Source organism: Macaca mulatta, chromosome 3 (genome assembly GCF_049350105.2).
Source record: "Macaca mulatta isolate MMU2019108-1 chromosome 3, T2T-MMU8v2.0, whole genome shotgun sequence".
Taxonomy (NCBI): domain Eukaryota; kingdom Metazoa; phylum Chordata; class Mammalia; order Primates; family Cercopithecidae; genus Macaca; species Macaca mulatta.
Genome location: NC_133408.1, coordinates 33525168 through 33542212, shown reverse-complemented (window position 1 = coordinate 33542212; position 17045 = coordinate 33525168). Strand labels below are relative to the sequence as shown.

At 34.4% G+C, this 17045-nt stretch overlaps 1 protein-coding gene across 2 annotated transcripts in view; it reads right to left on the bottom strand.

Moving 5' to 3' along the window:
- LIPI (lipase I) overlaps window positions 1-17045 on the bottom strand; it is a 103581-nt gene that overhangs the window by 77203 nt on the left and 9333 nt on the right. The window contains exons 2-4 of one of the 2 annotated variants that reach the window (XM_028845411.2): window positions 6923-6973; window positions 4357-4742; window positions 1339-1447 (exon numbers count right to left, since the gene is read on the bottom strand). In XM_028845411.2, coding sequence (XP_028701244.1) covers window positions 1339-1447; window positions 4357-4742; window positions 6923-6973 — 546 coding nt within the window. The remainder of the gene's footprint in view (window positions 1-1338; window positions 1448-4356; window positions 4743-6922; window positions 6974-17045) is intronic. The other variant, XM_077995895.1, reaches the window with a different exon arrangement.

The following is a 17045-nucleotide window of genomic DNA, read 5'->3' as shown; positions in this document are numbered from 1 at the left end:
TATTCACCTCTCTCCTCCTTCTTTGAAACTTAACTAAAGACACTATTTTCTTTTATCAACACTTAAAGTTATTATAAGTCTTTTATGGCCATATATATGAATAATTGCTTTTTTTTTCAAAATAAAAAAGGTAAATTGGTTGAAAGGAATATTATCCTCCTATTCCTAAAATCACTACCACTCATAGAGGAAAGAATGAAAATCCATGTCAGCCTTATTAGATGACCGAGTTTTCTGGATGCAGTAACTTTGTTATAGAAATATGAAGGGGGACCCAGAGCCCCTCAAATTGGATACAACCCCTGTTTCCTTTGTAGCATTCAAGTAAAAATTTTTAGAGAGTTGAAATGCATCAGTTTGTAATAACTAAGTAAATAGTTATATTCTTAGCTAATACATAAAGTATTTTTGTTCAATGGGTCACATTTACTTCTGTATTCTTAGGATAGTATGTCCTTAAAATTTAGCTGGGACTACAGAAATAGGTATTTTTCTCCCATTTCCATTTGGGTAACTTAAGCTCTGTTGAGAGCTTAACAAAACTTCAGAGTTTAACTAAAACAAAGCCAATATTTAAATATAACATAGAAAATAATAAATGTTTGTACATAATTTCTATTGAGTAATTATTGTACCCACTAAATTTTAAGTGTCTGGGCACAGTGGCTCACGCCTGTAATCCAAGCACTTTGGAAGGCCGAGGTGGGCAGATTTCTTGAGGTCAGGAGATCGAGACCAGTCTGGCCAACATGGTGAAACACTGTCTCTATTAAGAAAAACAAAAATTAGCTGGTGTGGTAGCAGGTGCCTTTAATCCCAGCTACTCGGGAGGCTGAGGCAGGCGAATCACTTGAGCCCAGAAGGCAGAGGTTGCAGTGAGCCAAGATTGTACCACTGCACTCCAGCCTGGGCAACAGAGTGAGACTCTGTCTCAAAAAAAAAAAAAAAGAAGGCTGGGCGCGGTGGCTCAAGCCTGTAATCCCAGCACTTTGGGAGGCCGAGACGGGCGGATCACGAGGTCAGGAGATCCAGACCATCCTGGCTAACACGGTGAAACGCCGTCTCTACTAAAAAATACAAAAAACTAGCCGGGCAAGGTGGGTGCCTGTAGTCCCAGCTACTCGGGAGGCTGAGGCCGGAGAATGGCGTGAACCCGGGAGGCGGAGCTTGCAGTGAGCTGAGATCCGGCCACTGCACTCCAGCCTGGGCGACAGAGTGAGACTCCATCTCAAAAAAAAAAAAAAAAAAAAAAAAAAAGGAAAAAGAAAAAAAATTAGCAAAGTAACTTCTGAGACTTAAAAGTATGCTAAAGCAATAATTTTATAAAAATAATTTTACCTGTTATTCTTCCAAGTTGACCATTAAATATCTTTCCAACAAATCCACTGATATGAGCCCCTAGGCTCATACCTATGAAATGAAAATTGTCAAGAGATGCACCATGCTTCTGCAATTAAAAAGGCAATATTACAGTATTCATTTCAAGTAATAACGAATCATGCCTCCCTCATATATCAACATTTTAAAATTCATTATTTTTTCTGGCTTAATTCATTTTGAGGATATAGGGAAAGAGACTTTACAATTTCAAAACAACTATATCTTTGTTCAGTTTTTGCCTAAAATATTTGATTTTTCTTTATTCATTTTCAATATTAATTTTTTATTTTAAAATTGTATCATCTCATGCAGAACAGTATATGCAAAATACAATTAATTAGCAAAGTGTTTTATAATAATCAACATTACTAGGTGTTTACTTTCTGTTAGCTACCTCGATATGGGCCTTATAAAGTTCGTATTTAATACTTCCAACTTCATTATGAGTTATTCATTTTTATCCTAATGCCTAAAACTGTCAGCAGCACCTATTAAATGCTAAATAAATAACATTGGATCAATTCCTATTTTATTAAGGAAACAGTGTCAGAAGTAATGACTTTCCCAAAGCCACATAGATTCATAAGACGAAAAGATAGATTCTGAATGTTTGTGTCTCCCTAAAATTCATATGTTGGAATTCTAATCCTCAAGGTGATGATATTTGGAGGTGAGGCCTTCTTGTGGGTTGGGAGAATTATGTCATGAATGTGGAACCCTCATGAAAGGGATTAGTGCCCAGATAGAAGAGACCTGAGGGATCTACTTAGACTCTTCCACCATGTGAGGACACAGTGAAAAGGCATAATCTATGAACCAGGAACTGGGCCCTCACCAGACACTGAATCTGCTGATGCCTTCTTCTTGGATGTCTCAGACCCTGGAACTCTGAGAAATACATTTTTGTTGTTTATAAGCTACCTAGCCTATGGTATTTTGTTATAGCGGCCCAAATGGACTAAAACACAAGCCTAGGTCTCACTCCAAAATTTATGCTAATTTGCTTTCTTGTTTTATCTGATCAGGTTGTGTCAAAAACCTTAGGAAGATTCACAAAAGTTGAATAATGATTCTCACTTCAGAGATGATAAAATTAATTTCATGGATTTTAGGTGACTTCCCCTGATCACCAGCTAAGGAGTGATGCGTCCAATCTTCCAAGGCCGACCTCTGAATACCTCTTAGTCTCAGCTCCAGGAAGGGAATTAGGAGACTACATGAGAGTGTACTTTCACCACACTCTTCGGGAGCTAGTGTGAGACTTGTGGGCAGATCATGGTCCAGCCCACACAGTGACACGTCTGATGGCTTACAGAAAGATGTGGAGCACTTGCCACTAATGAAAAACTACACTCAGGCTTTCAAGGCACAAGGTTATGATTTCCTTCAGATCTCACAGCCATGCCCCAAAATAGGAGGGAGTATCTCTCAAGACTCCAGTGCTGCTGGTCATTTAAATCTTCCTCTGTAATACGAAGCCTCTGTAAGCAAAGGCACTGTTAGAATTTTACCTAATATTACAAATTTTCCTAAATATTTCTATTTAACATTCACATTCTCCACACTTTGAGGCATATATTTATTAGTTGAGAAAACACCAGTAACATCAGGAAAAATCAGTGATGTAATTAAGTCTGTTGGTGGGGATGGTTGAATCAATTATCTCCTCTGTCTACAGCAACGGTATTGTTTTGTCCAAATTTGGGGGTGTAAAAATAATAATGAAAGTTGATCTTACTCAACGATGACTCAATGTCACCCACTGATTAAGCACATATATATTAATTCAATATTCATATAAATATTTTGGTAACATTTTGTTATTCTATATTTACAAATAAGGAAATGCAGCACAGAGAGGCTATGTAATTGTTCAAAATTACAGATGATAAAAGATGGACATATACTTTGAACCCATCCAGTCTGACCCCTGGCCACTACACATAACTGCTTCTTGGAAATGTTGTTATTTGTTCAGTTTTTAGCAGAGTCTGGAAAGTTCAGCACAACACAACTCAAGTTCAAATTTCAAGCCCAATAATGCCCCCAAACCAGATAGCACCCTTCCTTCTCTCAAGTACCCACGACTACCTACTTTCTTTTAGGATAGACATGGATCTCCCAAAGGGTTGACTTTGTAAACAAAAATCATTCACAATACAGATAACATAGAACTGGCCTGAACTTTATTTGATCCATTCAAATCCTGAGCAGACTCGAATGAATCTGAGGTCTGCCTCCAAAGGTGACAGAAGTATGCTACTTTTCGAAATGATTTTTTGCCCGTAATCCCACCAATTTGGGAGGCCAAGGTGGGTGGATCACCTGAGGTCAGGAGTTTGAGACCAGCCTGTCCAACATGGTGAAACCTTGTCTCTACTAAAAATACAAAAATTAGCTGGGCATTGTGGTGGGCACCTGTAATCCCAGCTACTCAGGAAAACCACTTGAACTTGGGAGGTATAGGCTGCAGTGAGCCGAGATCGTGCCACTGCACTCCAGCTTGGGTGACAGAGTGAGACTCTGTCTCAAAAAAAAAAGAAAAAAAAAAAGGATTTTTTCTTTACTTTTACCGATTCACACTTAATTATATGCCAATATTTTAGCCATATATTTTTAAAGATACTTTAAGAATGTAATAATTGTAAAGTTTATTTCCCCCACCCACATAGGATAACTATTTTATTCTGAGGTTGGTATAGGTAGTGTTAAAAGAAATCTCAGAAGATTTTTAAATAAAACATAATAACTACTAAATTTTAATATAATGTTTTACAAATAACACAAGATATTTCTAGGTATGGAATTATTCATTTAGGCAGACAAAGAAAAGATGGCTGCATACATTAGTATATTAAACCAGTAATTGTTAATGCTTATGGGGAAAAGTATATCGTTTATTATCACTTTGGGGTATTGAATGTAGCACACTGTATATTGTATAGCATGTATAATACATAAAATTCCAAGACTTACCAAAAGATTTTTAATGTGCCCACTCAAACTCACAGCAACTTTTCTGGTGTTTTTAACCGCTCTATCATAAATAAAAGTTGTAGCACCTCGGTTCCAGTCAACTACAATTACATTCATATCTTCTTCATTCAGCAAAATGCTTACGAAGTTCTGAAGCCATGATGGGATGGAGCCCATTGGTCTGTATCCATGAATAAGCCAGACTGTTTTCTTTTGTGTGTTGAAATTAACATTAAGTGAGTTATTGTGTTCAAACAGTGGCTTAGCACAATTTAGGTTGTTCCTTGTATACATCATCAGAATTATCTCTATTCTTGGAATAAATAAATCTCTGAAGGAATCCTTTATACTTAGATGAGAGAATTCAAGGCATGGTCTTTCATTCTCTGAAATAAGAAAATGTCAATCAAGTTAAGTACTGGAATAATATTTTACTCCTGTTGCTGTTGCAAAGAACAGAATTAAATGTGGAGTGTGGGAAGACTTCATTTCATTAGCCCTTTAACATTATTTACTGAGCAACTGCAATGTTTAAGGTAATGCATTAATTATCTAAAAAGATTTTCTGAACTAAAAGTAATGGAAAATACAAATGTGATTGGTTAAAAATTTAAGAAGAGATTTTTATCTGTACAAAATGTAACAATAATGGTGTGAGTGAAAACAGTAAGATTGTTAATAAAGTGCAAAGGGTACTAATCAAAGTCGATAAATTGATCATAAACTTTAACAAAAGTTTTACAGAATAGTCCTTGTATAATAAGCATTAGAATAAAATATATTTAACCTAACTGGTCATCAATACAAAACAATAAAGTAATATTTTCCTCATAAAATTTAAAATGTTTTAGAAAATTAAATAATAAATATTAATATAACATGAATGTTGAGATCATAAGTTGATACAACATTCCTTTGAAATTTTACATGTGTGTGTTTACTATACACATAAACTTAACAAATCTTTTTCTTAATTTTCTTTCTAGGACTTACCATTTGTAATAAGTGTAAAGACATTAATCACTGGGTTATGTATAATGGGACAAAAATGTAAAACATCTTAAATCTCATCCTTATAGTATTTTCATCCATGTGTACATTCTATCACTATTAACTATCTGTCTACATATTGCTCTATATACTTATCTATCTACCCTAGAAAGAACTAGGACAGAAAATAAAATAACTAAACCAGATTTATAGTAAGAGTCATTGGTAGACAATGAAATGATGACTGCCTTTTGTTTTCTTTTTCACAGATTTTTGTGATTCTATTTTTTTTTCACAATAAGCAAATAATCCCCATAGTGTTTTTTTTCCAGATGATAGTATATGTTCATACTGCTTCTAGCACTTTAATTTGATAAGAATATTTAGGAAATAATTTTTCAATCCATACCAAAAATTAACAAAAGTATTAGTGCACTTTATGCCAGTAATTCCACTTTAAAGAATCTATCCCAGAAAAACTTAATACTGAGATAATATGCATTTCCTACAATAATTCTAGTTTTCAAGTATATTCACAGTATTGTCACAATTGATTAGATGAAGAAAAATAAGGAAGGCAATAAAGGAGAAGCAGGACTTGCATTCCATTCCTATATTAACAGCTGAGAGATATTTGGAAAAATTATTTCATTTGTTGTAAATATCAGAGAATGAGGAAGAGAAATATATTGAAACACAATACAATATGAAAGCAAGCTACACTGTGCAAATTGTGTGGGAAATCTATACATCCACCTTCCCACCACCTGGAATTCTGACAAGAATTTAATACATATCAGTACCAATCAATACATCCAAAGTCCTGGTCCACTCCAAGCTAAAGTCAATTTTACCTGGCCCTAGAAAGAGTAATGAGGAATAAACCAGTAGGATCCTGGTGATAAATATAACAGAAATAAATCATCACCTAATACAATCAACAAAGATATCTATTATCTATTAACAGATACACAAGTATTTTTCATTAGAATGCAAGAAAAATTACATCTCAAAAACCGGAGCAGGAGTGAAAAATACAAAAATTAGCTGGGCATGGTGGTGCATGCCTGTAATCCCAGCTACTCGGGAGGCTGAGGCAGCAGAATCCATTGAACCAGGGAGGCGGAGGTTGCAGTGAGCCGAGATTGTGCCACTGCACTCCAGCCTGAGCAACAGAGTGAGATCCGTCTCAAAAAAAAAAAAAAAAAAAATTAAGAAAACAACAATAGGATCAGATGAAAAACACAGTAATGAAATATTCCAATTCAGAAAAAGTTAAAATGCAATTGCAAAATTAAAATCTGCATTATAAATGCTATAACAAACCATGGAAAGCTCTTCTTATAGTAAGAACTGAAGAAAGAAAGATATTAAAATTATTAAGGGAAACACAGATAGAGGACAGGGTCTGCTTATTCAAATTAAAAATGATTGCTGTTTCCCTGAGGTGGGGTGGTAATCATTTGAGGGTAAGAGAAAGTAGCAGCTACAACAACTAAGGAAGTAATTGTATACAGGGATTTGCACATGGAAAAGGCTCACCATAATCTAGATAAAATCGGTAAATCAGACTCACCAAGAGACTTCCTAGAAACTGGTTTGGATTTCGATGAAAGAGAAAAATACCCTAAAAATATCAAGGCAGAAAATCCAAGTTACAAATTTCTATTGTATGAAGGAATAAAGTTCTAATGACTTCATAATTCTCTTTTTTAAAATAAAACATGAGATAGATAAAAATGTCATCAAGTGGAATGTTTTGTGCCCTAATAATTTTATACCTTTCCTAAAGTACACCACTCATAAAAAGCATAGTAAAGTCCCTGACATTGTCACTATTAAATAAATGTAGATTTATCAAAGACAAGATCCAGAGAAACTTTCGGTATACAAAGATTCGAAGTGAGTATGGAATAAAATTAGATATTGATTTTAAATTTATGAAACTGGGTAAAACATGAATGCGGTATCAAAAATCATTCTTGTACAGTATTTCCAAATTATACTAACAAGATGAGATGTAAGTTAAAAATACAGAGGAAGTAAGCTTGTTGCAAAAATTCATCAACTGAGGGATTTGCAAGATTATTATTTTTTGACTTTCATAGATACATAAGTAGAGGTTTAAAAAAGATATTAAAAACCTTAAATGTTAAATGCTGTGCTATGTAAAATAGTACACATAAATTTCTACACACTAGAAAATATTAAGTTATAGCAAACAGTACATATATATATATAAGAAGAAGTGAAAATGGAAATATATAAAGCAGAATGAAACAAAATGATGATATTACACTAGAGAAAAGAATATATATGATATGTGAGCAGTTATGTACCCTATTAAAAAGCAAAAAATAAAAATAAACATTTTTTTAAAAAAGTAACAAGATATTTAAAGGAGGTACACAGGCAATTTTAAATAAATAGAGAACTAAATGTATTCTATATAAAATAAAAATAAAATAGGTTGGTGTGTTATAGTGCAGTAATGGCACCAGTTTACCACTCCTGAATCCTTCTCATTTCTCTTGGAAATTTTAGTTACATCATAAGTGGGGTGACTTGTTCCACTCCTTGATATGGACACAAATGTAGGGCTTGCCCTAGAAAATAGAACCTTAGGAAACTTAATGCAAGCAGAGGCTTAAAATCAGCTTGTGCATGTGGGTTTGGACATTCTAACCTCTGCTATCACCACAAAAGCATCCCTAGTCTGGCCTGTTAGAAAAGGAAAGACAGGTGTAATAGTGTAAAGTTCTCCAGTGTGCTAGGTTCTGGTCACCCCAGCTGACTGACAGTCATTCAATAGCCAGACATGAACTGAACCAGGAAAAACAGAGTTACCTAACCACCTCCCATATGACTGCACAAGTGTGAGTAATAGCTGCTTAACATCAAATCCCACTGAAGGTTAAGAGTTTTATTTTATTTTGGCATCACTGTGACATCATATAGTCGATTTCATCAGCAAAATTAATATCAAGTAAAGAGAATAAAAACAAGTCATCAACTGATACAGTGAGTGCGGTGGCTAATGCTTATAATCCCACCACTTTGGGAGACCGAGCTGGGTGGGTCACCTGAGACCAGCCTGGCCAACATGGTAAAACCTCGTTTCTACCAAAAATACAAAAATTAGCTGGGTATGGCAGTGGGCGCCTGTAATCCCAGCTACTTGGGAGGCTGAGGCAGGAGACTCGCTTGAACCTGGGAGGTGGAGGCTGCAGTGACCGAGATCACACCACTGCACTCCAGCCTGGGTAACAGAGCAAGACTCTGTCTCAAAACAAACAAACAAACAAACAACAACAACAAAACAGTTATCAAATGATACAAAAAAAGGTTCACTAATGTATTGTCAAACTCTTGAACATTAAATTGATTCAATTCTGCTAGATTTAGGAATAGAAAGAAAAATAAGATTCTAGACAACAAAACCTTACAGGAATCCCTGATAAGATTGTAAGTGGACTCTTCAGCAGAAACTTTGCAGGGCAGAAGGCAATGGAAATATATATTTTAAATGTTGAAAGAAAAAACTGTCAACCTAGAATTCCATATCCAACAAAATTATCCTTTAAAAATGAGGAAGAAATTAAAACATCCCAACATTCCTACACGAGCGTAAGCTGGGAATTCCTTACCTCTAGACCCACTCTACATGAAATGTTAATGCAAGTCCTTCACATTTAAATGAAAGTACACTAGACAAGTAACTAGAAGTCATACAAAAATATAAAAATATAAAGTTCTCTGGTAAAGACAAATATATGACAAATAAAAACAGTTTTGCTTTGTAACTTTACTTTTTATTTTCTACAAGACTTAAAAGACAAATGCATAAAAATAATTATGAATGCATGTTAATGTTAATGAGTACACGATATATAATGATGTAATCTGTGTCATCGGTAAAATTAAGTAGGGGAGGGTGGAACTGTAAAGAAGTAGAGAATTTTGTTATGGTATTGGAGTTAAGTCAGTATCAATTTTAAAAAGATAATGACTTTTGGCTATTATGTGTAATCCTCAATGTAATCAGAAAGAAAACATCTATAGAATATTTAAGAAAATGAGAAGAGAATCAAAACACACTGCTACCAAAAAAAAAAAAAAAATCGATTAAACACAAAGAAAGGCAGTAGTGGAGGAAATGAGGGACAAAAAGCGTTAAGTCATACAGAAAACTAATAACAAAGTGGTAAAAATAAGTGCTTTGCTATCAATGATAATTTTAAATGTAGGTAGACTAAACAACCCCCCCAACTGGAAACATATTGGCAGAATGAATAAAAATCAGGATCAAACTATATGTTATCTACAAGAGACTCAGTTTAGATTTAAAGACATATACATTGAAACTTAAAGAATGAAAAAAGATATTCAATGCAAAATGTAACAAAAAGCGAGCAGAAATGCTGCACTAATATCAAGCAAATTAACTAAGTTAAAATCTGTTACAAGAGACAAATATATTAAAATGCTGAATCAGTAAAAATTCTTAGAAGAAAACAAGGGTGAAACCTTCACACGTTGGATTTGGCAATGATTTCTTGAAGGCTACAAGAACAGAACCACAGGTGACAACCAAAAAAAATGAGTAAATTGGACTTAATCAAAATTAAAACTTTTATGCATCAAAGGACATTATCAACAAAGTAAAAAGGCAACCCACTGAATGTGAGAAAATATTTATTAATCATATATCTGATATGGGATTAATTCCAGAATATTATAATGAACTTCTATAACTCAACAACGAAAACACAAACAATCCAATTAAAACTGGGCAAAGAACTTAAATAGACATATCATTGAAGATATCCAAAAGTTCCCTAAGCTTATGAAAAGAAGCTCAATATCACTATCACCAATAATTGGGGAAACATAAATCAAACTTATAATGAGATGCCACTTCCTACCTATTATGATAACTTGCTAAAAATACACACACACAAAAAAAAATGGAAAATAACAACTGTTGGTAAGGATGTACAGAAATTGGAACCATTGTGCATTCTTGATGGGGATATAAAATGGCGTAGCTGCTGTGGAAAATGGTATGGTGGCTCCTCAAAAGTTGAAAATAAAATTAACATTTTATCCAGCAATTCCACTTCTGTATATACACCCAAAAGAATTGAAAACAGTAACTGGAAAAGATATTTGTATACCCATGTTTATAGAAGCATTATTTGCAATAGCTAAAAGATGGAAGCCACACAAGTATCCATCAACAGGTGAATGAATAAACAAAATCTGGTAGATATCTAGAATGGAATATTGTTCAGCTTTGAAAAGGTTAAATTGACACATACTACAATAAGAATAACTTTGAAGACATTATGTCAAGTGCAAATAAACTGGACATAAAAGGACAAATACCATATAATTCAATTTAAATGAGATACCGAGAGCAGTCAAATTTATAGAGAAAGAAAGTAGGACTGTGGTTGCTCTGGGCTGAGGGAAAACGGGAAATGAGGAATCATTTAATAGGCATAGAGTTGATGTGTACAGAATTTGAGTTTGAAAAGTTAAAAAATTCTGGCGATGGGTAATGATCATGGTTGCATGACAGTGTGCATGCAGTTAATGCCACTAACCTATAAACTTTAAAATGGCTAAAATCATAATTTTTTCTCTGTGTTTGACCACAATTGAAAGAAAACAAAACAAAACATTCAGAATCCAATTTCTGTCATTACAGATATCTCATCCCCTCATCCCAGATTTGCCTTACTGCTGTAAACAACGAGAACAGTGGTAAAATATATGCGAACAAAATTAGACACTGGACAACAAAAAACATAGAATTGTGATTGCTGAAAGGGAAGCAATTTATTTGAACCCTATAAACTCATAACATTCTGCTTGGAGGTCGTTTCCAGACTGCTGCGTAAAAAGGGCTCAGTTAATCAGAGTATAGCAGTCTTGTCAAGTTGGGGAGAAACATCAGAGTCTGGGAAGTCTGAGACAACTAGAATTTGAAAGGCAAAGTGCCAGAGAGGAAGGAACCAGGCAGAAGAAAACCTCTGAAATCTGCATAGGGGTCGCTTATATCTGGATGTTACTGGATCCATATGTTGCTGGATATGATCCTTTGCATACATGGGATAGAACCACAAAGAGCTGAAAGCTGAACAATTTTCGAGGTTACATTAGACTAGGAGAGATTGAAGTTCCAACTAGGCAAAGTAGGAAGACCTTAATAAACAGTAGGAACATTCAGCAGAATCCCTAGAATGGTCAGACTTTAGTTTAAATGGCACTAAACCAGGTCTAGAATAAAAGAGAATGTAGAGCCATCCTCCTTCTCTTATTCTCCAAGCTCTGCTTGCTTTCATTCAGCCTCATTCTCCGACAAAGGACAGGCTATGTATATAATATTTAAGGAAAATGTTAACAATCTTGGGATAGGCAAAGGACTCTAATATAAGATACACAGTAAGCATGAAACAGAAAAAAGTGATAAATTAGAGTTTTACATAATAATACGTATCTTCCAAAAGGACATTGTTAAAAATATGAATATGCAGAGTTATGTATCTGAAAAACACTTGTATCTAGACTAACATGTATACGTATTATAAGAAAATTCAATGTTTCAATTGGCAAAATAGTTAAAGACATTTTACAAAAGATGGCATAATGTCTAAGAAGCTGAAGAAATGATACTCAACATCACTAGTCATCAAAACAACGTGATTTAAAACCAAAATAATCTACCACTACATATCCAGGAGAATGGCTAACATTAAAAACTGACAAAACCAACTAGGATGTAAAACAACTGAAACCATTGTACATTGCTGGGGAAAATGACAAAATGATACAATTATTGTTAATTTCTTATAATGTTCTATGCACTTACATGATCCCAAAAATTAACTTGCGGATGTTAACGCATGAGAAATAAAAACGTGTCCTTACTACATTTACAAGTTCATAGTGTTTTTTTGTTTTGTTTTGTTTTGTTTTTATATAACGACACTAAATTGTAAAAAAAAAAAAAAAAAAAAAAAAAAGTCAATCAAGAAGTACAAGACGTATACGGGTAATTAAATTGTAATAAATTAATACTACCCAGCAATAAAAAGAAATAAACTTCTTATGCATGCAAAAACTTGGATGAATCACAAAAGCATTATGCTGAGCAAAAGACTCCAGAAACAAAAAAGCACATATTTTAAATTTTCATGTATATGAAATTCTACAAAAGAAATATTTAATATAGTGTCATAAAGAAGGTATGGGTTATATAGAACCAGAGGTGTGGAAGGGATTAATTGCAAAAAGCTAAATTTTAAGGGTGCAGGAAATGTTTTATATCTTGACTTTATGGTTGTTATATACCATAAGAAGTATGATGCACCTATTTTTTTTTTTTTTTCCAAAACTCATTAGGCCTGGTGCAGTGGCTCACATCTGTAATTCCAGAACTCTGAGAGGTCAAGGCAGGAGGATTGCTGGAGGCTAGGAGTTCAAGACCAGTCTAAGCAAGGTAGTAAGACGATGTCTCTACAAAAAAAAAAAAAAAAAAAAGTGAAAAATAAACCAGGTCTGGTAGTACACACCTGTGGTCCTACCTACTCAGGAGGCTGAGGTAGGAGGATTGCCTGAACCCAGAAGATCAAGGCTCAGTGAGCCATGGTAGCACCACTGCACTCCAGCCTGGGCAACAGAAGAAGAACCTATCTCAGCATCAACAACAAAAAATAATCAAAGTACATTTAAATGTGTGTACATTTTATTGTATTTATACTCAACATCAATAAAATTAATTTTTAGAAACTTAAAGATCCAAAACTTTTTCAAATAATAGAAAAATATAAAGTTCAACAAATAATTCTTAAAAGCTAGAATAATCCTAATGTCAAACATAAAGATAGGACAAATACACACACACACACACACACACACACCCAGATAAATTAGATATGTCATTCCGACCCATACAACAATCTAAAGGCAAAATTCCCAAATCACAAAAATACAGAGCATAAGAACAAAAAATTAATTTATACTATTTTAAATATAAGTTAGAATAGAAGTATAACTTAATAAAATAACAGAATGCTTTTTTATTTTATGCCAATTGGAATAATCATACTAATGATAAAACACTAGTGCATATTTCCATTAAAATTAAAAAGTATAAAAAGTGTCTGCTATCACACTATGTATTATTTTTTAATATTCTAATGTAGCATTAAGATTTGAAAAGTAGGAAGCTAAATATCATGATAAAATGTTGCGGGTGCTGACAGACAAAATAGCCAATATAGATGATAATGTAACTGACTGGCTAGAACTGAAAAACACACTACTTGTGATTGAATTTCATAATGCAATCACAGGTATTAACAGCAGAATAGACCAAGCAAAGGAAAGAATCTCAGGGCTAGAAGACTGCCTTTCTGAAATAAGACAGGTAGACAAGAGTAGAGAGAAAAGAATGAAAAGGAAGAATCTCAGAGAAATATGGGATCATGTAAAGATACCAAATAAATCTATGACTCATTGGTGTACCTGAAAGAGATGGGGAGAATAGAACAAAATTGGAAAATATATTTTAGGATATCATCCAGAAGAATTTCCCCAACCTACCTAGAGAGGGCAACGTTCAAATTCAGGAAATGCAAAGAACCCCAGTAAGATACTTTAAAAGAAGATCATCCCCAAGACACAAAATCATCAGATTCTACAAGGTTGAAGTGAAAGAAAAATGTTAAAGGCAGCAAGAGAGAAAAACCAGGTCATCTACAAAGGGGAGCCATCAGACTAACAGAAGACCTTTCAGCGGAAACCCTACAAGCCAGAAGAGATTGGGAGCCACTATTCAAGATTCTTAAAGAAAAGAAATTCCAGGCTAGAATTTCATATCTGGGCAAACTAAGCTTCATAAGCAAAAGAGATATAAGATCTTTTTCAGACAAGCAAATGCTGAGGGAATTTGTTACCACCAGACCTGCCTTACAAGAGCTCTGGAATAAAGCACTAGATAGGGAAAGGAAAGATCATTACCAGTCATTACAAAAATATACTGAAGTACACAGACTGCTGACACTATAAAACAACCACATAAACAAGTCTGCAAAGTAACGAGCTAATATCATGATGACAGGGTCGAATCCACATATATCCATACTAACCTTACATGTCAATGGGTTAAATGCCTCAATTAAAAGACACAGGGTGGCAAACTGGATAAAGTACCAAGACCCATTTGTATGCTGTCTTCAAAAAACCCATCTCACATACAGTGACAAACATGGGCTCAAAATAAAGGGGTGGAAAAGAATCTACCAAGCAAATATAAAACAGAAAAAAACACAGGGGTTGCAATTCTAGTTTCTGACAAAATAGATTTTAAATCAACAAAGATCAGAAAAGACAAAGACATTACATAATCATAGAGGGTTCCATTCAACAAGAAAATCTACCTGCCCTAAATATGTATGTACCCAACACAGGAGCACCCAGGTTTGTAAAGCATGCTCTTTCTCAGAGACCTTCCAAGGGACTTAGAATCCCACACAATAATAATGGGGACTTCAACAATCCACTGACAATATGAGATATATTACTGAGACAGAAAATTAATAAAGATATCCAGTACCAGAACTCAGCACTGGATCAAATGGACCTGATAGCTCCACATAAAACAATAGAATATACATTTTTCTCAAGGCCACATGGCAAATACTCTAAAATCAGACACACAATTGAAAGTAAAACACTCCTCAGCAAAGCAAAAGAAATGAAATCATAACAAAAAGTCTCTCATACCACAGTGTAATCAAATTAGAAATTAAGGCTAAGAAATTCACTCAAAATGATATAATTACATGAAATAGAATAACCTACTCCTAGGTGAATTCTGGGTAAAATTAACGTTTCAAGAAATTATTTGAAACTAATGAGAAAAAAGATGCAACATACCAGAATCTTTGGGATACAGCTAGGGCAGTGATAAGAGAGAAATTGATAACACTAAATGACCACATCAAAAAGTTAGAAAGATCTCAAGTTAACAATCTAACATCACAACTAAAATAACTAGGGAACCACGAGCAAACAAATTACAAACTAGCAGAAGACAACAAATAACCAAAATCAGAGCTGAACTGAAGGAGACTGAGAAATGAAATACTATTCAAGAGATCAATGAATCAAGGAGATGGTTTTCTGGAAAAAATTAATACAATAAATAGCCTGCTGGCTAGACTAATAAAGAAGAAAAGAAGAGTCACATAAACAGAACCAGTAACAATAAGGGTGATATTACTACTTAACCCACAGAAACACAATCATCAGAGAATATTATAGACACTTCTATGCATATTAACCAGAAAACCTAAAAGAAATTGATAAATTCCTGGACAAATACATGCTCCCAAGACAGACGTCAGGAAGAACTGGTATCCCTGAACATACCAATGATGAGCTCTGAAATTTAGGAAGTAATAAACAGCCTACCAACCAAAAAAAGAAAAAAACCTGGGAAAAGCCTGGGACCAGATGCATTCACAGATGAATTCTACTAGATGTACAAAGAAGAGCTGGTACCATTCCTACTGAAACTATTCCTGAAAAAATGAGGAGGAGGGACTCCTCCCTAACTCATTCTATGAGGCCATCATCATCCTGATACCAAAATCTGGCAGAGATTTAACAACAACACAAAAAACTTCAGGCCAATATCCTTGATGAGTATCAAAGCAAAAATCCTCAACAAATACTGGCAAACCGAATCCAGTAGCACATCAACAAGCTTATCCACCATGATCAAGTAGGCTTCATCTCTGGGATGCAAGGTTGGTTCAACATACACAAATCAATAAATGTGACTCATCACATAAACAGAACTAAAGACAAAAACCACGTGATTATCTCAATAGATGCAGAAAAGGCCTTCAATAAAATTCAACATTGCTCCATGCTAAAAACTCTCAATAAACTATGTATTGAAGGAACATGCCTCAAGATAATAAGAGCCATATATGACAAACCCACAGCCAACATCATACTAAATGGATAAAAGCTGAAAGCATTCCCCTTGAAAACAGCCAAGAAAAGGATACCCTTTCTCACCATTCCTATTCAACATAGTATTGGAAGTCCTGACCCAGGCAATCGGGCAAGATTTGAAAGAAATAAAAGGCATCCAAATAGGGAGAGAGGAAGTCGAACTACTGCTGTTTGCAGACAACATGATCCTATCTCTAGAAAACCGTATAGTCTCTGCCCAAATGCCTCTTAGATTGATAAAGAAGAACTTCAGCAAAGTCTCAGGATACATAATCAATATGCAAAAATCACTAGTATTCCTATACACCAACAAAGTCAAGCCTTGAGCCAAATCAGGAATTAACTCTCATTCACAATTGCCACAAAAAGAATAAAATACCTAGGAATACATCTAACTAGGGTAGTGAAAGATCTCTACTAGGAGAACAACAAAACACTGCTCAGATAAATCAGAGATGACACACACAAAAAATAGAGAAACATACCACGCTTATGGATAGAAAGAATCAGTATCATTAAAATGATAATACTGCCCAAAGCAATTTATAGATTCAATGCTATTACTATTAAACTACCACTGAGATTACTCACAGAACAAGAAAAAAACTATTTTAATATTCACATGGAACCAAAAAAGGGCCCAAATAGCCAAGGCAATCCTA